Below are 27042 nucleotides of genomic sequence, written 5' to 3' on the forward strand. Positions count from 1 at the left end.
CAAACAATTCCAAGAAAACAAAAAGGTTACTTATGATGTCAAAGATTGTTGTTAATAACGTTTGGGAAGGGCAACATTGGACATATATTACAGAAACTTGCTCCTTCTCTGAGGTGTTCAGTGAAGTTGGAAACTTAGTTGAACTTAAGTTAAAGACATTTGTGTGCATCCTTTCAAGAGTTTTTAAATACATCAAAGAATAATTGTATATGTCTCCCTACCTCCTCCACACTTGCCTTTTTTCCAAACCTGTACTCAGGTTCCAATTGTGATCTATAGAAAGGGCTGTACATTTGTGGAGGAAAGGCCTCACTTGGAACCAATTCTCTTTCACCTTGACTGACTTTTGTTAGATTGCATCTTACTTATTATTCAAAGAATAGTCTAAAGAGCATGAGGCATTTGCATTTGGAAAATGGCACTTGTATAAAAGGTTACATTGCAGTGATTTTTACACACTTTCCTTTAGTATGTAAAAACTATCTCCACACCTCCCATCTCCCTATTTAATTTATAACCTGTAATTAGCATACCTTTAAGCCTCCAAGTACCAATTTCACAGCTAAAGATGACAAATGGGTCCATTTTAGACACTCAACCTAGGAGACAGGATCCTTGAGCCACAAAAAGTAATGGGCACTTAACATAATTTTTAGTATAAATGCTGAAAAATTCATTTAAAGGCAAATTCTTGTTTTCCAAGCTACATAGGAGGAGTGAAATTAGGGGTTAATGTTCTAAAAAGTTTCCTGAATTTTGCAAGTAATTCTTTCTCTCTCACAAAAATCCAGTAATGTTATCGGATTATGCAAGGTCAGATCTGCAGGTACCAATTACATGCCTGCATGTTTATGTGTGCAGATTTTGTGCACACTCAAACATGAGGACTTTGAAATGTTTGCCCTAAGAAACCTACAGAAGTATTACAAATAGAGAGAGTTTATCAACATTAATCGTGCATGTTTTTCAAGCACATGTATTTCTGTTTCCCATTAATAACATTTTTTAGTTGAAATCATTTTAGTTGAAACACCACACAAATGCAATAAACCACTGTAGTATGTAAAAACCTAACACAACACACCACAACACACCACAATACAATACAGTACAAAACAATACAATACAATAACAGGGGAAATGGTATCAGATATATGTGTTACATTCTAAATCAACCCAACAGACTACTGTGTAAACAAAGCAGTAAGGTAACACTTCAAAAAAGACAAACATTTATCCACCAAGAATGCTCAGTAAACCAATAGCCCACTGTGGAGATCCACTCGGCATAATGGTTACTGGAAAATCACAAAGAATAATGTAACAAATCACACATTTTTATGATCATGTTCTACTTAGTAATTCAAATAAGAGAGATGGTAGTTATTAGTTTTCTATTTACGTTTTAACATCTTCATTGTGTAACGCTTTATTTTTATTTGAATTAGTTGGTTGTTAATGTTTGTGTTGCTTAATAGGTTGAGTGCACCACACTTATGATCGTGTTGGCAGAAGAGGACATACGAGATTGAGAATATATATAGAAAGGCCGAATGGAGGTCCTCACGGAGAGACTCTGATATTCCATACTTCTGTTGTTCAGAATTTCAACTGAAATTGAAAAAAAAAAAAAAAAGAAAGCATGAGAAATATTAAAGGGTTATTGAAGTCGATGTCAGGACACATGGTTCCAGTTCTGTATATGAACTATGACAAGATATTCCCCACTCTGCATTCCACATTCTACACCTCAGAAAATGTGTCTGTAGGAAATGGTCATCCAAGAGCCATATACCAGAATGTCTGATGGCTCTCATTAGGAGCTAATGTGGACAGTGGTCTTAAGTTCATAAAGATGCATGCAGTCATTTAAGGCATCAACTACACAATGCCAAAACTCTTTGACAAACATTCATCCATGCATTCATTTCCTTCAACGATTATATATTGAGAGCATGTGTTTGATACTAAATATTTTAAAATACGCAATTATTAAATAAACGTCAAACTTTTATCTGTTTGTATTGGAGGCATGCAGAAATAGCCTAAATGTATTTCACACAATTCCATTTTTGAACTTTGGACTTATTTTCAACATCGGTTACATACTGAAGTCATTGTATTTTGTCAATACCTCCAAATTTTCTAATGGGATGTAATGAATTACTCAAATGAATTCATTGGAAAAATGAAACACTATTCCCAAATAGGTTCCATTGGAAAGTTAACTACAGTCCATAACTTTCGTGTTTCTTGATGTGAACCATCTCATGGGGTTCAAGTAAGTGTCTGCAAAACCAATATTCTCATTATTGGTGCCATTCCCAAGTTGCCACTATCCCAACTGATACTCCTGCAAACATTACAAAAAACAATGTTGTTACTTTACTGATTCAATACTCATAGGGGTCTTTTAAAAACATTCCTTATGATTGAAGGTACATCCTTATCTCGAGTACAATGGGCTATCAGGTCTGTCCAGAACAGCTAGTGCTCTGGGTCTGGGTGTTCTTAGCAGGAAAGAAATACTAAGCAGGTCCTGGGGAACTAGTCCATGAGGAGAATGAAATTATTGCCTCCATCAACCAATTGAAACCCTCCGGTTGTGAAAACTTCAAAATTTCAATGACTAATGTATGCAGTTCAGAATCTGTATTTGTTTAATAAGTCCCTATAACTAATTAAGAAACCGATGAGTCTTAAGTGGCTTCAAAAGCCACATGTGCCAAGTGAATGATTGCTCAAATTAACTATGTGCTATTACAGACTCTGGACCAGGCAAAGGAGATCAAGAGGGAAGGGAGGGGGGGAGAATTCAACAACAACAATGGCAACAACAATGACAACAAAAATTATCTCTAAAAAGCCATGTTTTGAATGAAATGATCAAATACTTAAATTATGTTACTCAAAACAGCTGGAGAAACACTGATTGATTTACAAAGGAAGCAATGCAATGGCCGACTGTCAAAGCACTGGTTTCTGTACTGTCACAAGGGGAACGGTATTGCTTACTGTCTTTAGGATAATCATTTCAGTCAAATTGTGTTATTACTTTGCTTTATCGGCATTAAAAATGAAGCTAGAAAAATGTTAAAAAATTACAATTCAAAAGTGAATTGTGTCTTTGGCTAACAAAGCATACCCCTTTAATAATAGGAAATCATTTCTGAATTCCCAAGCTCATTTGGAAAATACAGTACCAGCTTCCATTTCTATATAAGCATATTTGCTTTCCATTTTTCAATTGGGAAAATTTGGAATGCTTCTATCAAGATCTAAGTTATAAGCAATTCTATTAAGGAAAATATGTTCCAAATCCTTTAGCAATTATATAAATAAAAGACATCACCTATAAATATTACTTATATTAATACTTAAAGAAACTTACTGTTCTACTGGTAACTTCTACATCTGTGAAACAAACATGCTGCTATTCAGTTCATCTATTGATAATTGGGGTATCTATAGTAGTAAAAAAGATTTTAGATTAAAATAGTTTCTAGAGAGAATTCCATTTATTTTGTTCACTGCTTGGGCATGGTAATCAATAACCATAAGTCAACTCCACAGAAATTTTAACCATCTCTACTAATAGCTAATTTTGTAAAGCACAGATTAGAATGTGGCTTGTTCCCCCAATGAGTTAATGCTCTGTGTGCAATTGGTTCTCATGCTTGTAACTGACACTGCAATGATACTGGCAGTCTTTTAGCATGGTTACCACTTTAAATAAGGCACATCAATAATAACATTATCACAATAATTATGCATGTATTGCCTTACAATTTCAAGACTTCTGAAAAAAGTTATAATTCATTGTCTAACTCTGCTTGGAAATACCTAAAGCAAATGAAAATCAAAACAACACAAGCACATCAAATGTTCGCATGAGAAGGAATTTCTGATGCAATCACTGGGTAATGATAAAGGTTATGTGCGTCTTGGAAAGAAATGCACTATTTTGCTTTCTTTCCAGTGGATCCAAATGTAAAGGCGATGACTACTAAGTGAGAGTTCAAACACAATAACCAAAAATGGTAGTAAAAAAATACAAACTTTCCTCTTCACTAATGAGGAAACATTTAAGAAATATTTAGTATATACATTTGAGGATTGGTTTGGCAGCAACAAGTGTAAAGATAACATATCAAGAGTGACATCTGGGAACTGATTCAAAAGGAGAAAACTCTGCTGATTCATCTTAGGATGAATAGGAAAGCAGACACACCCCCCCTAGAATATACAACCCGTCCCCAACATTCTAGTTATAATGACTGCTTAATAAACACCTAAGAATATGGACCAAATCTCTTACCAATCCAAAAGGCATATACTGTGCTTAACCCACACACTGTAGTTATCTAGGTGAAATAAATGGCCAAACCTGATTGCCTGTAGCCGTTGCAGCGAATGGAACGCTGGTGGCAGGTGTTGTCGCTGCAGACACAGTGGTAGGTGTAGCACCGTGCATCATGGGCACTTTCAGTAGGAAACCATGGAAGCAACACACAGGAAGTTGGAGCATTTATGCAACCATGACATAAACGACGAATGAGGCATGGTAGGTATCACAGCAACAAGCCATGTGACATCATCATGATGGATATACCAAGGTGCAACATGCAACAGTCAGTACAAAGCAACACAGCATGTAAGGTGGAGAAATTTGAAAAGAGAAAAGGGGAAAGCCAATTATAGTTATCATTAAGGAAAACAGATCATTCTCAACATTTAGTTAAGAGTTTGAGCAGAATCACATTGTAGTTGACTCAAAAGGTCAAATTTTCAGAAGGAGTTACACCAGGTGACATGAAAAATTTGATTTTATCAATACTATCTATCTGAATAACTGGTTAAACAGATAAGTAACTGGGGTGCACAGTCACAATGGGAGTAAGGAATTATGAGTTGTGTTTGGGTTCACTAAGATGGACATGAGTGCTTTCCCTGGATTTGCAGGCACAAAGGGCTAATTTCATGTATACTTACCTGGTGTGCATACCAAAAAAAATGGTAGTTCAATGGGTGGATATCTGGTAGGTGAGCAGATATGAAGAATACAGAGGACTATGCATGCAGGTTTCTGAGTACTCCTCTAGCAAACCCCTTGGAAACCTTGGCCAGTCACAAGCAAGTACTGCATAGTAAGTATCTGACAAAACCTGATCTTCACAGCGAAGATATTACAGCTACAATGGCTAGTAGCTGCAACATCTCTTTTATCATGTTTTCTCTACCTTTTCTAGTTTCTATCTCATTTTTCAAGCTTTTTTTTTTTTGGATCTTTTAATTTCTAGTTCATTGTGGAAAGCAAACTAAGGAATTAAAGTGTGAGTGACAATGTATGAATGGCAAAGCGTGCATATACAATCATCTATGTCTACACTGAAATCATCTATGTCTACACTGATTGAATTCAGATTTTTCTGTACATCTAAAAAGGGGCATGACTTGGAGAGTGGAGGATCAACAGTTGCGATGTCATAGAAACCATAGATATATCCCAATGGTGACTACCTGATACTTTGTAGTTTCCTTTTGCCTATTTTGGTTATTGGTTACTTATGGCCTTTCGTACTGTGTCACGAGCCAATTCTAAAAACATTGGCTTTCCATCGGGGAGCACAGCAACTGTACAGGCAGCAGCACCATGGAAGCATGCGGTGACATTCCTGCACAGGGCTCTTAGATGAGAGGACAGGGGAGCACAATCACAAAATGTGGTGACAAAGACACATTTTATGAACTTGCATGCAGAGTCTGTTTTTCTAATCATATGCATATAATGCCCCTGTTAGTACCAAGGGAAATGTCTTTGATTCCTACAGGGGACAACCGATGTCTCAATAACAGAGGCCTTACCTCCGTCGCCAGGATTCACTTCCTGCTATGTTTGCGAGTGCTACTACTATGTGGCTGTCATTTTGATCTTCTATTTTATCTCAGTAAACCCATTAGTTCCTTTTGGGCTCTGCATCTACACTGCTCAACCAATAGGATGGAGATCAAACTGTTGCAAATTCTCTAAAAGGATGAAGGGAGCAGGATTAATGTGAGATGGTGGGCTGGGTTAGTGTAACTCCTCCCTGCACCCAACAGAGCTTTCTCCTGGTCTGTTCCTGGTGCACATGGAGGGCTATTGGAGCTCTGAACTCCCTACAGTTCCTTTTGAGAGGAACTCAAATCAGTTTCTCACTGTCTTCAGTATTGGTGTACACAGTGGATTCAAAATGGCTACCATTGTGTATGGGTGGCTTATTAAACAGTTGCTAAAAATCATGTACTGCTAATGAGTCATTCTGAAATGATACTCTAGATTTACTTAACTCATCCTTTCTCAGCACTTATTGAATGAGTTAGGTCTTATGGATAACTTTTGTTAGAGGAATCATACTTTACAAATTATATGTTTGAAATATTTGATAATTTCTTGTAGTAGATGAATAGTTAAGAACACAACTCACTGTTCTAGATGTTTTGAAATATTTCAGCTGTAATTTTTTAGGGTGAAAATGGAGATATGGCAGGGTCAGTGCTTGGCCACAGTGGCAACCCAAAGAATTTGAGAGTATAGAACTGTTGTGATTCCACAAAGGCAGGAAACAGACAGCACCATAATCAACCTTAAATGCTCAGAAAATAACCAGCAACATCATTCAGTCACTCATCAGTTTCATAGACACAACAGAAAAGGACTTTTTTCAGATTAGAAAAAGTTGAGAATTGTTGGACAAAACCTACCAATACTTGGAGTGGGTGCCATGCACAGTATTGGCCCTGTACACCATGCAGAAAAACGGGAAAAGTAAAGAAAAGAGATATTCATTATTCAAGCATTACTGACAAGAATCGTTTTTAACTAGACATATATTCTTTGCAATATTAATCAGCACATGCAAAATCCAGTTCTCTTCCATGCTTACAATTATAGTTTTAAGATCACAAACCCAGGTAATCAAAGTAATTCTTGGATTCTTCGGTATAAAAGTGAACATTATTTTGAAAACAATCACCTCATTTGAATTGCACATTTATTTTGGACCAATACATCCTAAGTAACTTTTATCATAAAAAGAAGAACTTTAATTTGTCACATCTAATTAAAATATGCACTGGGATCTGGCCCCTGGAGCTAATGTGTCTGTTCAGAGTGATCACCCAACATCAATTCCACCTGCAGCTTGGAACTGAGACTGCTGCGAACATACGAGAAACAGAATTTTCATCAAGGCGGGGCTCTCAGTATGACATAGTTTTGTTTTTTGCTTTTGTTTTTTGCTACTAACGAAGGAGAACAGGATTCTTCTAATTAAATCTATAATTATAAGCCAAATTGGCTAAATCAGGCAAAAACTGTATAAAAATATTAAAAAATTTTGTGTCTTGAACAACATCGTGAAGAACTACCGTAGTTAGAAAGATGACAAAAGTCTGGTGTTTTTAATGGCTTCTTTCAAACTTCATTAATTGATTATTTTCTCAGTTAAACAATAGAGCATCTCAAGTCCTGGTATACCATACTCTGTGTTTATTATAGTTATATAATTAACAAGGCTTTCTAAATTGATTTTTAAAGTATGTGTCATTCTCGTTTCATAATAATTTCCAAACCTGAGCCTTTATTATACTGGGGGAAAAATCCCAGTGATTAATATCCTTTATTTATTCCAAACAAACTACATACTCATTTGCAAATAAGTACTGAAAAATAAGTACTAAGTAAGTGCTAAAAAAGTATTAAACGACTGGAAGAAAATTAACTACCGTGATATATAATATTTGTTTAAACACATTTCTGGCTTATATTTTCTATACAACTGGCACAGAACTGTTATTCTATTAAATACAGTTTACGTAAGAGTTCAAACTTTCATATATACACTATGCTGATTAGCACTATACTGTAATAAAAATTCAATTTATACATATTATACTATACTATAATCTAAGGACAATTTTATTATAATTACCTTTGACATATCAAAGACACATAGACAATATTTTTGCAATGCTGAAGCTGGAAAATATTTTAACTCCCCAAGTTCTTGCAAACTTGATTCTTACATTTTATAGCTACTGTGGAAGAATAAAGGATTCTTGGGTTTTTTTTTTTTTTTAGTACTTTTTTCTTACATTGTTTTTGGGGGCAAGCCACTGTCTGAAAGTGATACCTATGAGTCAAGGAATTAGTTTGAGGCGAACTAAGTGAATGGATCAGAAGCAGGACAATTTAAGAAATGCTAAAAAAGAAAACTTGACAGATTTTCCTAGTTTAATTTCAAGCCATTACTTTTCTAGGAAAACAGTCTCTTCCAAATACTAGCGGATCAAACATAAATGCTTTGTTTTGTGTCTAATCAACATCCCTGGAGGCAGTTCTGGCATAAACACTTTCTGAGTGCTGGTGTGCACTGTAAATCTTCCCAACAGCACTAAACGTGCAGTCCCCAGACCCATCCTCACCTGCAGGGATGAAGGTCGGCTGCGGGAGCTGCAGGTTAGCCAGAGCCTGCTGGCAGTGAAAAACACTGGGATTAAAGACCGGGGTGGCACCGTTGGTCTTTTCAATCGCTGATCTCTTTGGTATCAGTTGAAGTGTGCCAGGCTGAAGGGCCTGTGAACGAAGCATGGGTTAATAAATACAACCAAAAGAATAAAGAATGTACTCGGCCCCAGCAAGCATCTGTTAGATAAGGATCTGCCAGAACCTTTGCAAGCAGGTCGGTAGAGCAAGACATTCAACAAGTAGTAGCCCCACAGCAAGACAGCCAGCTGCAAAGATGAAACTCTTCTCAGTCCACAACAGAAAGTAAACACTGGAGGGGGGATGGGATGGAAAGCTTTTCAACTTTGCCCTTTTAGGCAATAAAAAAGGACCTCACTATTGGGGCAGGACATGACAGGAAGCTGTGAACAGCACAGAATCCTGTAAAATGAATATCTCAGGAAAGCGTATCTATTAAAATGAGCTAAGCAACAGCAACTTATATAGCAGGGTGAGATTTCTGCCAGTTAAAATCTAATATGGATTGACGTGATAAATGGTATGTAGGTGATAACACATGTCAGTAGAGCAGAGTTTGATGCTCTTGCTTCATAAAACATACAGCGTTCAAACCAGGACTTCAGGTTCAAGTCCTATAACTTTGTGCTTCCCAATTGCCCTTGCCCCACACAGCACAGTTAGCAAAATATACGCCATTTCCATTTATAGAGGCTTGCTGTGAATTTCAGTATGTACCTACTATTTGCTTTAAGTCTTTGCAAAGGTTTGCTTCTAAAAGCCATTAGCATTTTAAAATCCTCCTTTTATGCCTACCTGTCTTTGAAAATTCCACTGTGCTTATAATACTCAAGCTGGTCCGTGGATCAGATTCATTGACATTACCTAACTTTTTTCCCCCAGCAAACATATCCCAGCAACAGCAATTAGGTATGGCTCACATTCTAAAAGAGACAGGAACTCTTGTACTGAAGAACTAGTCTTCAACTGCCAAAAGGGGTATTCAGTGACCTCATTCCTGTAGATGATGAAGGCCTAAGATCACTATTTCTATTTTCTTTTGATCACTTAAAAAATACATACAAGCTACTTTTAGTGAAGTTAATCTACATGAATCCCTCTTTTTCAGTGTTTCATCTTTGAATCCTTAAAAGTACAAAAAGCTTAAACTTCATCAATCCTTCTTTTATTAATCTTATCTAAAACAAATTATTATAGGCCATTTTGATCAGATGACTAAGACTGCTCTGATCCATTACTTTGAAAGGAATTTCATACTGACATTTTTCACAAGTATCAATTGAAGACTTACTAAATAAATCTACATGGGAATTTGGGGCTGACTTTTAACATCAAAGCACACTTAAATCATCAGAAATAGGAACATGCATGCCTCATGCCTAAGAAACCGCTCATTGTACGTCCCATACACACGAGAGCCTTTATTTTGGGGGGTCAACTCTAACTCCCTCCCTTATAATAGCTCCACCTGTTTCTGAACTCCACACCACCAGAGAGAAATAATAAAAAAATTGGAGGCTTACTTTCTGCATGAAACATTCTGGATTCCTTGCTATTATCACAGCTTAAACTTTCTTCATTCAAAATATTTTTTTCTACTGAATTTTAAAATATATTTATTTATAATTACTTACATATCTACATCATCGTTCATTTTTGTACAACATGTGATTTCTCCTCTCCTCATTCAAAAGAATTTGGAACAAAAACAACAACAAAACTTGGTGAATCCTTTTCAAGATTCAATCATGGATTATGTTGTCCATATCAAGAAAGGAAATAAGTTTGTTCCTTTTTGAGCTTACATGTTTTACAAACTAATAGGTTCAGTTCAGAATGTGGGACTTTGCCCTTCAAAGCATAATGTATGAGAAAAGCTTAGCGAAATCTGTAGTATGTATTTTAGAGCAAAGACCTTAGAATCACTCATAGGGAAAGGGATTGACTTCTTTTGGGTAATATGTGTGAGTTCTAGTTGCAGCGAGGTATATTTCAACTCCTCGAGGAGAAGAGCATAACAAATTGGGCTACTTGAAGATAGATGTCTCTGTCTTGTGAAAAAGTAAGGTCTCTGTCACAGGCTTCCGAGTCAGATAGGCAACTTTCCCCATAGTCAGGAAACATGAGATTTTCTCAGGATTTGGTCCCTTTTTGTGGCTGTGATACACTATTGAATGAAAAAAGGCCCAAGCAGAAAAACAAATAGTAAGCAGTTTGTCAAAAATATTGACAGCTGTGATGAACTGAAGTCATCCTAATTTCTGTTTCCCAACCTATCACACTGTAGTGTGTAGTATTGCCACCTCCATTCTTTTGGTGTTACAGTGACTAACTTTGCCACAAAACTGGCACACCAAGGGCAACTCCACTGACAGACCTGTTCTTCCAACCCTGTGGAACATCATCCCTCCTGACCCCACCCTGGGTTGCTTAAGGCTACTCCCCTGGAAGGAAATTAGAACCTATTCACCAGTACATTTTCCATCCTGGGGTTCAGAATGGTATGAAGGATGTTACTAGCAAAGTGCATAGGGGAGGGAGCTGTCTGCCCTTTTAGGACATTAAGGTTGATTAGGCTATAAAAGCCACTCAAAATAATTTCCTGTTTAAATTATGTAAGTTACTTATTGTCTAAAAATGGAAGAAAGGCACAGTAGATTAAAAGCACAAGTAAAGCTTTTTAAAACAATTATCTTGAAAAAATGTTAGTGAATAAAATAAACTAAGATTCTCTCTGTGGTTTTTGATGTAGCCGTTCATATTAAAGTCCACAGAGGAGTGTTCAAGGTGATGATTGTGGGACAAAAACGAGGGACTGTTCCCCCTGCTCCCCACCATCCCGCCGTGCTCACCATGGCCGCAGCAGTTGAGTGGTTCATCTGGTGATGCGCTGCCTTGAGTTTGGCTTGCAAGTGGGCAGGAGGATGAAAGTACTTGCATTTCTCCCGAGAGCATCGACCTTTGATGTAATCCATGCAGATGGTCACAGTGTTATCACTTGCTTCAATCATGGAACTATCTGTGGGATGAGCATAGCGGCAGTCGTTCTCCCCACGGGTACAATTTCCACGCTGAAATTCTCGGCAAACCTTAAAGAAAACCAAACAAAAAAACAAACATCACATTGGTGACTAGCTTTCATATATGCTGTCAGTGTATGTGAGAGCAATACTAGACACTGTTTGGTCATGCATTTAGGAAGAAAAAAGTAAAAGCTGTAGCCACTGAGATGTAAACACAAATTGGCTATTCCTAGAGAAAATTCCATTCTTCACAAACACCAATTGTTTGTTTTCCAGACATTGGAAGAAAAGTGTTTAAAAGCATTTTTGAAAACCACTTTGGAATCCTCTCCTAAACATACAGCCTAACACTCAATGAGTTAAGTTTGCAAGAGGGGATTATTTTGCTAAGTTCTAAGATGAGTTTTGATCACATAGCTCTGTGTTTTTCCACAGCTGATTTGTGGACCATGTCTGAATTACATGATTTCATTACAATATTTTAACAGGCATTTAAGGGGCTGTCAAGGGAGCCAGCTTTGTAAGATGAACTTGTGTTTTTTTTTTTTCATTTATGAAGAATGACAGTTAAGAGAAGGTTGAAGGACTTTCATACATCAAAAAGCTTGTTGAAATTTCTTTTCGACTTCCTTTTCTTGGGCATCTAGGGATATTATTATCTCCTACATCATTCTTCAAATGCAAAAAGTAGTTTAGAGACTCATCTACATTCTGCATTCACAGAGTTAGATGAGTCTACTTTGTTCCCCTGTTGGATTATTCAAGCAAGTCGAGATGAACAAATACAATAGTACCAGTCTGTAAAGCCGGAGCCAAAAGACAAGGAAAATTCCTGCCAGACTTCCTGGGCTCGTCTCCCTACTGTACACGTGAACCCAAGTGGCTACGGTTGCTGTAGCAAAATATATTTTTATTTTTCTGAGCTAGTACTCCATAAGCTAGAAATTGATGTGCACGTCTGGCTTGGAGAAGGCTGCTTGGGGCATAAGGTTAACACCCACCTAACAGATATTTACATATTTGCACAAAAATACCTCCAGTTTATCTGAGCGCATCAGTTTTGGACCAGCAGCTCCGGGCACCTGGAGAGGTGGGTTTCCCGGAATTAGAACCGGTGCATTTGGTAAGAGTTCGGCAGGAACCAGGCCCATTCCAGGATGAGGTAAGTAAGGGTTGAAAGTCATGGCAGGGTTCGCTGCAAGTGGTGCATTCACCGGAAAAGGAGGCTGCATTTTGAAAAGAGAAGGGAGGAAGATGTTACACAGCTTCCTCCTAGAGTCCCAGGCAGGCACCTGCAAGCTCAAAACCTAAGACACATTAACATTTGCTGCATTTCTTTGGATTTATTTGTCATCACACACTAATTCCCACACAGGTGTTGCTTTTAAACACATCTCTTTGAGCAGTGACTTTACTATTAAAGTGATGAAAACAAGATACATACCGTAGTGCCTACTTAAAGAGGGGAGGGGAGAGTATATATTTTTCAATGATATACAATGTTGTATATCAATGTTACCTTAACACAAATATAAAAGTAAAAATTTCTTCTGTTTGTGGTGTTGAACATGGTGGGGAAAGCCACATAATTTTAACAGTCATGGATTAGACAACAGAGTTCACCTTCTTTTTACCCAAGAACCATGTCACCAGAGGTACCTGTGCGGCACTCTGCCTGGCCGCTCTCCTTCCACAGCCATTGCTTCCCAGGCGGCCTGCAGGATCTCTGGAAAGGTCCCTTCCTCCCAGCCTCCTCCACCCTCTTCCTCAGAAGGACCCTGTGGCCCGGAGGCTGCCTTCTTGCCACTGTTCCTATCTGCCCCACCAAACATGGAGTCTCTCCTTGACCCACTACCAACTATGGAATATGTGGAGGAAGAAAGGGGTAGATTTTCAAAAGTGAGTGCTATTTACCCAAAATGAGATTGGTATGGTCATTTACAAAAAAAAAGAAATAAATAAATAGGTCTTATGTCACAAACTAATCCGACTTGCCTGGCCTTGTTTTTATCTAGACGGTTAGATGATCTCCACAGTTCAATGAGAGGCCCTGGAAGGACTCCGGTTAGGCAGAAAAAGATATTGGGATTATAAAGTATATAAAGCAGAGGAGAATTTGTAAAGAAAAGCCTTAGAATTGCAACAGGGTATTACTGGTGTTTCCATATGTTAAGTCTTAATCTCAGAGTTTGTTAGATATTGTGTTTATTATCTGTAAGCCACATAACTTCTCCCTTTCTGGTTTCCATTCTGCTGGTTTCTAGTTTTCTTTCTAATGTGGTTACTACTCATTTGACAGTCATCTTATCTCTGCGAGAGTCTCCAACACCAGTGAATGACTGCTTGACTGATATTAAAACCATAAAGCTTAAAAATCATGCAAATATTTTAATGAATTAACAAATCACGATTATCTAGTACACTTCTAATGGTGACCCTGGCAGGTAGTTAATGCACTGCTGTGCAAGTGAAGGTGTTCATTCTTGCTTTCTTTTTATTTCTTTCACTGAAAAAAAAAATATTGAAGTTGTTGCACTGCCAAGCTGTGCCCCTAACTCCTAAAATACAGAATAAGGACACATCTAAGGACAGGTAGAATAGGAGGCCTTGGATCAGGAAGTAAAGGACAATCTATCTTCACTGTACCACACCCCAACATGACTGTAAAATTTCCCTAGTGCAGTAGTTCCCATGAAGTGCCTCGGAAGGAAGGACGGCTCCTGCGTTAATAGTGTGTCTTGGACTAATTTACCAGATTAGTTAATTAATATGCACATGAAAAAAAAACTGAAAGAAGTTGGTCCTCCCAAATGAGCAAGATTCACTCAGGTGAGCAGAGAAGACATTGTAGTCAAGAACTTGGGGCAGAGAGCAAACCTAGGTATTAGAGAAGATGATGGAGGTGATTTAAGGTTTGAGGGCAAACAACCAAGGGTTGATAAATATGCATCAATTGGTAACACTGAAGCCCAAGGTATATTGCAGCAGTGGTTCTTATTTACTTCCATCACCTTTCTTTGTGTGGAAATATTCCTGGTTAACTTCTACTTCCTGTGTAATACATTTAACCATTTTGATGTGTTCTATGCTCCAGGCCTATGAAAGCAAGCTGTAAATTCACTAAACATCGGCCCTCCCTGGTGGTGCAGCAGGTTAAAGCACTGCACTGAGAAGCTAAAGCCACTTTGCATGAGTTCGATTCCCGCCTGCCCCAGAGGCGACCACATGGCGTGGCAGACCTCTCCTGACCTGCCTGCTGCTCCCCTCAGCAGTGTACTTCATCCATCTGCCTATTCTGCTCCACACTCTGTCTCTGGTGAAGCCTCTCACCGCCCCTGCACCTCTGGTCTGTACTCCAGTTCTGTATGTACAAATAAATAAATTTAAAAAAATCATTAAACATCTATATATAAAGTGCAAGGGGTTTGCTGAACATGTTAAAATAATTTTAAAGGCTTTACCACAAACTACAATGAGCCACCTCTAGGTTTTAAAATTAGTATTGTAGTGTTTATAACTATTTTCTCCTTGAATATAGATTTCATTCTATAACACTGTTGAGAAGAAGCACACTTTTCTGTTCTCGAGTCTGAGGTATAGACAGGAGCTACTGAGCAACTTCGTGTTCATTTTCAAAGGGACATTTCTGTTTTTTCACCATCACCTCTGCACCAGGGTAACTTGTCAAATTTCAAGAATTTGAACACTGAAGGACCTAATTTTGACCAAGAAATAAAGCTCTCAACTATTGTAGAGTAAAATATAAACCTACTAATGTGAAAGCAACACTGTGTCAAGAAAGCACAAGTTCGAAAAGTTTGATTTTAGAAACTAGTTCTAAAGTACTCATTAAAATGTTCTCTCACGTAGTTATTCAAATTAAGTCTCTTAAATACTTGTTTATAGGAAAGTAACTATTGAGTGACTAAGAATGGGGAGAGAATAGTTGGAATCCTGTAAAGGTAAAATCTTAAGAGTCACCATAGACTGATTAAAGGAGTCTGAAACATCTCTGAATAATAATACAATTCAATGAAAAACTATGCTTCAAATATGTCGACTTTATATACACATTTTAGAAGCACTAACTTATTACTTAAAATGGCTTATCCCTTAAGTTAGTATAATGAAATAAAAAATAAATGTCATGCTAGATTGTGTCCCTGGAACAGCTTACATGTAGTTGTAGTCACTTCAATAAAATCTAAGCTCATTGACAATTATTGTTGGTTACAAATGTTAAGGGGCAGGATGTCCTAAAGGAACTCTGCAGTCTTGTGGACTCCACCCCCTACTCCAGCTTATTGGACTCTATCCCCTACTCCAGTGATTGGAAACTACAATTCCCAACAGTACCGGGGAGACAACTGCGAGGACCCAAGGGCAGAGCTAAGCAGGAATTCTGGGACATTGGGGGATAAATAGGGCGCCATTGTGTCTCTTGCTCGAGAAACGGCTCTCCGGACTGTGTGACTTGGCTGTTTTCAGTCAGCGGAGCTGGTAAGGTATTCCAGTTACATTGTATCCCACTCTCTTTTCCCTGGGTTGTTTCCTTTTCTTTTCCCCCTTTTGTAAATAAACCCATTTTGACTCTTTTGTGTGTACCTGCAGTATAACTGAATTTTAAGCCCGCAGGTGAGGCCCCACAGACAGGAGGCCTAGTCACACTGAGGTGCCCTGTAACACAAACACAATACTTTAGGTCTGTTATGCTAATCCGAGCCTGAAGTCAACATAGCAATTGAGGCATTCCCTCTCTTAGCTCCTGTCTAGAAGTGAATAACTAAACATGTTCTTTTATTGGATGGTAAATATCTGGCAACAATGTGCTGACTTAACTTTAGTATCAGAAAATAGCACACTTAATGTTTACTACCACTCATGAGACCTTCATTTTAATGTTCATTTACCAGCAAATTTATAGTATAAAAGGAAATCACCTTCACCGTCACCATGCTTATTTCTATGCTTAGATAATCCCCAAACATATTGAAATCTCTGTTAGCTTCCCTCAGACCTTAATAGTTATTCACACAGAGCACCACTGAGTAATCTTTGTGTCACATTTTGTGTTCAGTCATCTCCACACTCTTTGAATGATGTTCTGGGGACAACAAAATGGCCACAAAACATCCAGACTAGTTAATTGGTCCCTCAATAATTGAGAGTTAACTTTATAAACAGATGCCAGCAGGTAGTGGTGTTTATATACTAATCATACCTGTTAATGAGTAAGTCACTGTGGCCTCAGAGATAGCTAGGGGACAAAAATAAGTTCAAAGGTCAAAAGTGAATAGTTGCGCTCACATAGCTCTGGCCTTCCTGGGCTTATTAGTCATCACAGTCTCCAAGCAAGAGGAAGCACTGAAGGCAGGCAGGCAGCAGGCAAGGAGCCACAGGCTAGTGGGGGGTATAAAAGATGTAATGTACAGTGTGTGCAAACACACAAATCATGGCTGGGATTTGGAGAGAGGAGAAGTTGAAGCGTGAGGCTGGGTGTCACAAGGGAGAATCTCCACACAGATCAGAGTGACGCTGCATACAACTGGTGAGGGCCTGGCAAGAGGGCAAATGACTTCTTCCTCAGATAAGCAAGGCAGATTCGACTTTGCTCCTGAGAAGCAAGCAGAACTGACTTCAAAATGTTTTGTTGGCAACCACCACATAATAGTAACAATTCAATTAACTTCAGTAGCCCACTTGGAAAGGAAAAGTATTTTTAAAAATATCACAGGGTTACTCAATTTCAATAAGGTTTATGAAACATGGGTATTGGCGACAGAGACAGTAAAAGCTGAGAAAAACAAAGCAGCCACAAGAAGCCTGAAGATTAGAAACACCTCAGGACAAGTCCAGGGGAAAAGGATTCAGGGCATAATTTTCAGAGGTTCAACCAGCACCCCACCACCAAAAACAGTAACACAAAGTAAAACAAAATCTTATGTGGCTAATAGATAGCTCTAAAGAGGAAAATGGAAAAGTCCAAAGTTGTAAGAATATGGAAGATCAGGAACAAATCAGAAATTAAAGGAATCACAAATACATTAAATCACTGACACACTATTTAGTTGGGTCATCCACTCTTTGATGGTAAAGATAATTCTAGGTCATTTTTAAAATACACTTACTATTCCCTTAAATGCCTGGCACAGAGTAGATATTCAGTAACTACTTACTGCATTGTGTAAAAAGGATACTGAAACCATTGATTACTTTTAGGTTTACCAGTTAGAAAATCCCATTCAAAAGTCATAGTACAAAAGAAGACAGTACAAAATAGTGCCAGAGTGACTGAATAAATACATCAATTTTGCTCTTTACTAAGGAAAACTTTAATGACCATGCCACCATTGTATGATAATCACAGAATCTCTCTCTCTCTCTCTCTCTCTCACCTTTTCAATGTGAGAGAATGTGCTAAATTATCATTGCCAGAAGTTATTCAATAAGAGCTCCGACCAAAAATGTTTTAGTGATATTGAGGCTGGAAGTACAACTTTAATGATAATACATCACCTGGTGGTCCTCTCAGTGACAAACTACTGAACTGTATTGATCTGAGCAAGGGGGGTGGTTTGAGAAGAAAAATAAAACCTTCACTATAAGTGAGATTGTCAAACATTGGTTTTGTTAACTTTGTTGTCATTTATCCACCATTAGGGGAAAAAATTATTTTCACACAGCCCTTCAAGTTTTCTACCAGCATCTCTTTGATCGTCAAAGGAAGTAATTTTGAATTAGTTGGTTGGAGTTTATACCGTCACCAAGATCAGGGAAGATGCTAACAGTCCCACATGGTCTCATTAGTACTTGACTAACCAACCGAGCTAAGCAGTCCCAGAGGAGAAGGACACAAAATGGGTTGAGTGGAGATTATGTTTCATTTATCCCCTGGGATTATGAGGAAGAAGATAAAGGGAGAATGTTGAGATGTATCACTATCCAGGAAGCCTGGCACCACAAAAGTTAATGTGGACAAAGGCCCTCTGTCTGGCTGCAAAAGTGTAGCATTTTCATTTAGCTTCTGAAGAAATAGACTTCACATTGTGTATTATCAGAGTCAGGCCAAGGGAGCAGAACTGTGGGTGTGACTTATCTTGTTTTAATATACAAAGAACTTTAAACCGTGACACACACAGCCTCTGAAGAAGATCTGAAAAGCGACTCTACTTTGGACTAGTAATTGCAATCAGGATTGGATCCAGGATCTCCGAGACCTGAAAATAAGGCAGTTGCATTGGAGAGGGGATCTTTAAGAACCAAGAATACATGAATGTCTTTTGGAAAATTTTACAAACATATTATACAGTGCTATACACCACTAGGGCTCCAATGGAGACCATGCAAATGAGTCTTCATTAACCTCAAGGTAAGTGTGCCCCTGGGTACAATTTGTCGAACAAATAAGAAATGCTAGGCTTCGGCTGCTATATCTAAGAGCACAATCTTGTCTAATCTTTTAGAAAATGTAGTAGAATCAGACAAAATTTGGGGCCTCTAGAAGGTGATGCTCTGGACATCCGCCCCCTCCCCCCCCCCGTGAAGTGTGGATCTTCATGTAGTCATGGCATACTAATGGTATGAAAGGAGATAAATCTTATCATTTCATAATGCCTGCTGTCTACTGAGTTGAACACTTTGCAAAACTCCCCTTACAAAACATTCTATCTTACCACATTGAGAAGAAAGAGCTAACATGTAAGTAAGCAGAAATCCACTGAAGAACCTTGATTACAATATACTAATTTCTGCAGGGATAAGGAGACTGGTAACCTGGAATGTGGATTGTTGTCTCTTCTGTTAAATCTACACACTGTCTTCCCCACATTTTCATAAAAAATTTAAAATGAAAGCCATGACATAAACACCTCAGTTGATAAAGATAATGTGAACTAGAAAAATTGCAAGTGCATCCGATATGGACAGACACAATGCAGAAAGTATCCTGATGATGGGGAGAAGTCTTAGCTATAAAGAAGAGATATTAGGAACACTGGAGTCTAAAAGTAATAACTGTGCATTAACTGGGATATCTCCTTTCTTCCTATCTGTTGGAACTTCATTTTCCCCCTTTTGGGCCTCAAGGGTTATGTCACCTTTAGTGCTTACTGTATTAATATTAGTTAATCAGATAAGCTTGTTTATGAGAAATGCATTTAGCAAACAAAGATTTTGTAAAAAGGTGCAGAGAATCCAGAAAGATATCAGATGATTCCATCTGTGAGATAAATGAAAAGAGTGGAATGGAGTCCACCCACGTTTATAGCCCCCATGGTTTGGGACAACGTAACTTGGCCCCAGGAATGTCAGCCATGGGACACATGCAGCACACCAGACACCGGGACACACCTGATGGCCCCATGTGCTGAGCCAGTAACCTCTATATAAATCATCACTTGAACACATTGGACTGGGTTGAGGCCACCTGTGGGTAAGAAACTGCTTCCATGTTAATTGTCACATTCAAAAAGAGAAATTGATAGATATGTATAGGTCTACATTAGCTGAAATGTCTACATTAAATATTCTTAAGAGCCTTATAACCTCACAGCCACTTTGTACACAAGTATGTGACATGCAGCAGTGAGAATCCTGCCACCGTAATGCAAATGCCTGGCTGTGAAATTAAAATTTTTTTTTTAAAGATCCATTTATTTGTGCATACAGAACTGGGGTACAGACCAGAGGCTCAGGGGCGGTGAGAGGCTTCACCAGAGACAGCATGGGGAGCAGAACAGGCAGATCTATGAAGTACACTGCTAAGGGGAGCAGTGGGCGGGCCAGGAGAGGTCTGCCTCGCCATGTGGACTCCTCCGGGGCAGGCGGGAATCGAACCCATGCGGAAGTGGCTCTAGATTCTCAGTGCAGTGCTTTAACCCGCTGCGCCACCAGGGAGGGCCCTGAAATTAAAATTTTAAGACATTTGCTTTGCTTGAGAGTAATCCAGTGTGTCCACTTTTCCCAAGACTCTTCTACAGTGCTCAATTTTGCCTCCTAATTAGGCCCAAGGGATTTCTTAAACTTATCTGTTTTGCTGTGAACATCAGAAACTCTCTTAAACTGCACTGAAAAATATGAGGCATCACACCCGTTGGTCTCACTTGATGAACTTCCTTGCTAAAACTAACAAAAGGTTTTCAAGGTGGAATTGTGTACTCGTGTATGTCACCTGAGACCTGGGGAATACATGTACCTGCTGCGTGCCTCCTCTCCCCCATTACTAAGTGTGGCTGTCACACATCATTCAGTCCCACAGAACAGAATCTTCTCTAGCTACCATCCCTGCTTGACATTCCTTTATGTGGGGGCTTATAACAAGCAAACTATACTCAATTTTTCAAGAACAGATGTGTTCCTTTGGTATCCTAGAAACATATCAATGTATGTTCTGTGGAAAGACCTGGAGTTCAACTCAGTGAAGCCAAAGGGGTCTTCATAAGTAACCACATAAACTCCAGGACTGGAAATTTAAACAAAAACTTGACTATTTTAGGGGAAAGGATCCGATGATCATGGTGGGAGAGGGGAATGATGATTAAAAGGAACGAGAGTTGTTTGCAGAGCTAGGACCCAGAGAAATTAAGTCAAATCAGACATTATTTCTATATGAGGATCTATAATAAAGATCATTTTTAAATCAATCATGTAAATGCCAGTTAAAATTGCTCGTACTAGCTCAATTACAACATGTCTGCGAAGCAGTTTCCTACACCAGAAAAAGGATCATATTAACCATATAGAGTTAGTTTTTTATACACATAATAACTGCAAAAACTAATCTTTGATCAGTTTATCAAATCACAACAGCTAGTGTTAAGTAATCTACAAGGTAGAAAAGAAATTTCCCATGGCTCCCTGGGGTCCTGTATGTAATGCCTTGTATCTTGTTATATGTATAAAATAAAATTTACTCCTGTCAGTTGTATCAGTCATACTCTGCTATCTGCAATCTGAAATACTTTCACTGAGGAAAAAAGGAAAATATATTCTGTTCTAGAAAGCATGGAAAGCCAGAAAACTCAATGGATTTCTTATTGGAGACTCAAAATGTCACTCCCTATTCTCCCGTGTGAGCCAGCATGATCATGTTACTCCTGTAACATGAAGATCCGTTCCAAGGGTTGAGACAAGGAAATGGAGATAATCTACTGGAGGCTGACTAGGAGATGAACAGTCATACTTTACCCCTACTTCGCCCCAGGTCTTGTTCTCTGACCCCCTGAAGGAGGCACTTGATTGGTGCCCTCATGCTGCCTCTTGATCTGTGAAAAGATATATGCTCCCGCTCTATAGGGAATGCGGGCTCAGGTAGGTGATAAAATCTGACTCCTCCTTTGCTCAGTCTGCAATTGGGACATTCCACAGGAGGCCAAATGTAGCAATAGTGGGTGAAAAGCTCCCTCACTTTGGTCCTCATTTATTCACATTTTCTGGACTCACCAAGCACATTCACTTCTTTGTAGCTCTGCTCATACTTCCAGATACCTAAGTATCTGGAAGACATCTTCTTCCCTACCATTTAGAAACAGGGTGGAAGAAGTGAAATACTTTGTTGCCTGAAAGCCAAGGAAAGGCTCTGAAGATGCAGTTCAACTGTAAACTACTGATTGAAAGTGAAGGAATAGCTTTGAGGAGCTCTGAGAACTCATGAGTGACCTTCTGGGAATTAATTCATCAACATAATTAGTCAGCACTGAGTTCCACAACAAATATTTTAGGCAAACTAACAGTACAGAACATGAAATCAACTTATTTTACTTAAACTCGTCTAGTTAAAACTAGAATATTGGGCCCTCCCTGGTGGTGCAGTGGGTTAAAGCACAGCACTAAGAAGCTAAAGCTACTTCAGCATGAGTTCGATCCCCACCTCCCCAGAGGTGACCCACATGGGGCGGCAGACCTCTCCTGACCTGCCCGCTGCTCCCCTCAGCAGTGTGCTTCATCACTTGGCCTGTTCTGCTCCCCACTCTGTCTCTGGTGAAGCCTCTCACCGCCCCTGCACCTCTGGCCTATACCGCATTTCTGCATGCATAAATAATCTTTAAAAAAAAAAACAAAATTAGACTATCATGGTACAAATTTTTAGTGACTTATCAATGTCCTGTCACCTCTTTTTGGCATGACTTATATAAAGTTCTACTAGTTAAGAGGTACACTTCTTGAATTATTTCTTGATTAATTTTCTTTTTTTCTTTCGTTGTAGGTCAAGAACAGAGTGAGAATTTCTTCTTTCTTCAGAGGGTAGAAACACAGTTCCTTAAGATGGCCCCTGCCCTGCCTTATCTACCCAACTTGGCTGACTGGATCTTTTTCAACTCTTAAAGTGACTGACAGGACCATTTTAGGACCAATTAGCTCATTAACTAATGAGTTGATGAACATGATTGGTTCACTTTACTTACACTTCATTGGCCCATTTTATGATCCATACACAAAGTCACAAAAGGAAAACTTCTTGCTACACAGCTTGCATGCTGGGGGCCCCAGTTTCAACTGTATTCAAGTTATTGCACTTTGGTACCATGAGTAGGACACTGGAGCAAAGAATACACTAGTGGGAAAACTGGTGAGGTCTGAATAATGTCTGGAACTTAGTTAATAGTAACACGCAAATGTCGTTTTGTTCATTTTGACAAGTATACCATGGATATGAACAGTGAGGGAAACGGGGTGAGGGGTAATAGGGAACTCTGTATTATACTCACAACTTTCTTTAAATCTAAAATTATTTCAATATAAAAAGTCTATTTAAAAGTATCAAAACTACCATCAAGGTGCAAGTAATGCATTTGAGTCAATATCCTAGAGTTCAAAGGTTGACCTGTAACAATAATCAAGTCTCCTCATCATCATAAAACGCCCTTGCTCCTTTATTAATAGTCTTCTATAAACCAAATTCATCCTGAAATCAAGCCAAGTTTTAAATTTTGCTCTTTTCTCAGAGACAACAGCTCTGAATTAGCAATCACACATCAGCCTGCATCCTGAACCCTTCTGTAACTAATTTCCCAATCGTCCTCTAAGGTTATTCCAGTGCAGACATACTTTCAACAACCCCCCAACATCTCTCCCTTCACATCCCCCCAAAACATGTGTGCACGTGCACACAGCTTTTCAAAGACATAGCTGTAACTTACAAGTGATGGCATTTGAGCATTTTGGAACATAAACTGCATCTGCTGGGCGAACATGGCTGCGGCAGTCTTTTGTTGAATCAGATTGTTACGTCCATTAATTTCCAGCTGTGTTTTTAAGTGTGAAGGAGGGTGAAGGTACTTGCAGTTCTCTCTAGCACACCGACCCTAAGAATGAAGAATTAGACAAATATTCATTAACATTTCTAAAAATCTGGTATGTAGAAGATAGTTTCCTTACCAGGCATTTGGATATGCTAAATACCGTAATAAGTAGTTACATGAATTAATTTACTGAATCTTCATACTAACTCACTAAGTTTGATACACTTATAATCTTCATTTTCTAGATAAATAAACTGAGATTAAGAGAAACTCACATAGCTATAAAGTGAAAAACCAGAACTAACTCCCAATTATTCTGATTCTAGCTTGTTCTCTTAGCCACTTTGTTCTACTTTGATATGAATCAAATTAGTTTAAAGCGTAAAATATAAGGAATAGTGTGATCATATTTTACTGATTTAAGTAAAAATTTCCTGAGGTGAGATGTAAAATCATGCATGTTAAATTAAATTCAAGATTGGGATCTAAATATATGAACAATCGAGATAATTGAGGCAGAATGTTAAATATCTACACAGGCAAATATATCAGAAATATTTTGGATTTCATTATTCTGGGCAATTTTGGTTCTAAAGTTCTTTTTTCCGTGAATCCATGAAAGATGGAGGAAAATTTGTAAAATCCACTGATATTCTGATCAGTGAAGAATAAATCTTTATATGTGGCAGCTATTTGTTCTTTAGATTCCAGAGACAATGGTCCTAAGTCCCCTTGAATAACTCAGACCAGGGAGTATTTTGAAGTTTCAGTTATTTGAACGTTTAGTTGATGGTTGGAGCTCTTCCTGAAAGGGTTCTATGCCAATCCTGTATAGCCAAGTCTGCCTTTGGTGTTGCCTAAATGCTAACATGGCCGCTGATTATCATGTTTACTATGTGGGAACGAAAAATGTCACTGGGCAGGTATTTATTATCCTCAAATGTGACCTGCTGTTGTGTTTGTTTAACACAGGAGCACTAAGCAAATTAGCTAATGATTCTCTCATTTGGCTTGTTAGGTCCACCATAATCCTTTAAGACAAGCACAACTTCAAGTAATTCTTTGGCCACAGATTCTTTACATTGCATGAATTTATTGGATGAAAGGGGACAGAAAAAGGTAACCTTTTTTTTTATTTTTGGACCCAAGAGTGCAAGTTGCTAGGCCACCTGAGTTCTCAGGAGAAAACTGAGTTGATTCATCAAGGGTTTTCATTTCAACACGTTATGAATTTTCCTTATTTACGATGTCTAAATGGTTTACATAATCACTTGTCCTTAGTTATTTTGTTATTAAAGCATTCCCACAATGTTACTGAGAACCAAGATATCCTTCAAAACTCTGTAGAGCTACCTAGAATGCAAACCCAGACAAACTACACATAAATGCATTATCACTGTAATGAGGTAACGCTGTTAATTTACCTCCCCTGCTAAGAAGTTGAGTAGAACATAAAACATAGCATGAGGAAATAAAGGAGTCACTATTATTTTCCATCAGGTTTGTTCTTTGGCTTTTTCTATTGATCAATTTATGTTTAAACATATTAAATGATCATATATTATACTGATAAGAACAGATACTATACTTAATATACTTGGTATAGAAGCAATAAAAATGATCAAATAATCTTAGTTTCAATATACTTTTACATTACTCTGCAAATCTAAGAAAAGGAAGCTTTTATTGGTATAGTAAGACCTGAGAGTAGTAGTAAATAATTTCAACATATGTAAACAAGCACAGTAAGGAAATCCTGATGTGCACTAAATATCACAATAATGGAGGGTTTTTTGGCCATTAATGTGCCCCCTGGGAGAAAATATAAGTTTCGTTTTAGACCTTCCACAACCTGCACTAATGCAAAGATAGTGGCAAGAAATTTCCTTCCCATATTTCCCATCTACCACCCAGGGTAACTAAGGTGACCAGGCTTCTAGAGTCAAGCATTCTATTTTATACTTCAGGGTTTCTGTTCCCGCTCCCAAACCTTAACATTAAAGATTTCCCCAAGGGTCAGTCTTAAATCTTCTTCTCTCTCTTCAATCTCCTTTCCCTGGAGAAATTTTCTTGTAAAGTTTCATCTATCACAGCAATTGCCTGGATCTTAAATCTCTATCTGTACCTCTGACCTCTCCTGAATTTCAGTCCTTTTTATCACCAGCTGCAGGTGCATTTGGAAATTCTGCCCTCTAACCAGTTGAAATAACTTACTCCTGCTCTTCCTTCTCCATAGTTCATTTTTCTTTTTCCTTTGTACTCACATTAAGGACTGTCCCCCTGATTCCCATGCTTTGGGGAAGTTACATAGCAGCAGTGAAAAAGAAACGAGGTGCCTGCTGAACAGGACTGCTTTGGGATTGCAAATTTACCTTTGACAGCTTTTCCAGACAAATAGCAAACAAAACCAGAGACAGTTACATAGAAAACAATCTGTAATGTATATATGTGGATGTACACACACACACACACACACACACATTGCCTTTATATTGAGAAATTCCAAACAATAGATCAGGTTAAAAAAATGAAAAAGGAACACATCTTCTTACCATTTGTTATTATTTACAGTTTTAACTTTGCTTATATTGACTCAATCAAAGCAGGAGAGGAAGGAGAGTGAGAACTTAGTGTATTTGGCACATTTCCTGCCAAACTATAGATAAAGAATTATTACCTGTCTCTGTGCTTTTTTATTATTGTTCTTTACATATAGTAAGTTTTCTTAAGCTTTTTCTTGGGGAACTAATGACATTTTTACAAAGCAAATATATAGCACAGCGATAGAAAAGAAAGAATTATACTTTAAAAATTACATCAAGTTAAGCTCTAAAACTGAAGTATAAAATACGAGGCAGCATGAGATTTTTAAAAAAACGTATTCATCTTAGTTATGAGATTTTACTTGATTTATAAAGCATTCTCTTTTGAATGCCAGAATCCATAATTTAATTCTATAACAATGCAAATGCATAGCAATACTGCCTTACTAGAGACTGCTGCTTATGTTAAAGCTTATAAAAAATGAAAAAAATCTGCATTTTCTATCCAAACAATAGATGAGGAGACCAAATAATTTAATATGAAAGTTATCTGTGGAACACCACATTTCAAAAGAAAACCAAGGTCCTTAAGTTTTTTCAAAATGACTTTAGATATCAGGGTAACATATTTTTATGTATAACACTTGGTGATAATAAATCTCTTGTGTCTATTTCTTAGTCTTCATGAGTCCCAGACTTATGTATAGGCC

At 38.1% G+C, this 27042-nt stretch overlaps 1 protein-coding gene across 3 annotated transcripts in view; it reads right to left on the reverse strand.

Moving 5' to 3' along the window:
* Nucleotides 1-1137: 1137 nt before the first annotated feature.
* Nucleotides 1138-27042, reverse strand: part of MBNL3 (muscleblind-like splicing regulator 3) — a 53054-nt gene continuing 27149 nt past the window's right edge. Inside the window, exons 2-9 of one of the 3 annotated variants that reach the window (XM_004685815.1) lie at nt 23688-23852; nt 12585-12776; nt 11380-11616; nt 8467-8512; nt 6745-6780; nt 4388-4482; nt 3392-3465; nt 1139-1611 (exon numbers count right to left, since the gene is read on the reverse strand). In XM_004685815.1, the coding sequence (XP_004685872.1) occupies nt 3409-3465; nt 4388-4482; nt 6745-6780; nt 8467-8512; nt 11380-11616; nt 12585-12776; nt 23688-23852 (828 nt within the window). In that variant the 3' untranslated portion in view covers nt 1139-1611; nt 3392-3408. Of the gene's footprint in view, nt 1612-3391; nt 3466-4387; nt 4483-6744; nt 6781-8466; nt 8618-11379; nt 11617-12584; nt 12777-23687; nt 23853-27042 lie in introns of all 3 variants that reach the window. The other 2 variants (XM_012727098.1, XM_004685814.1) reach the window with 2 other exon arrangements.

This window comes from Condylura cristata, unplaced genomic scaffold (genome assembly GCF_000260355.1).
Source record: "Condylura cristata isolate star-nosed mole 26May11 unplaced genomic scaffold, ConCri1.0 scaffold00019, whole genome shotgun sequence".
Classification (NCBI taxonomy): Eukaryota; Metazoa; Chordata; class Mammalia; order Eulipotyphla; family Talpidae; genus Condylura; species Condylura cristata.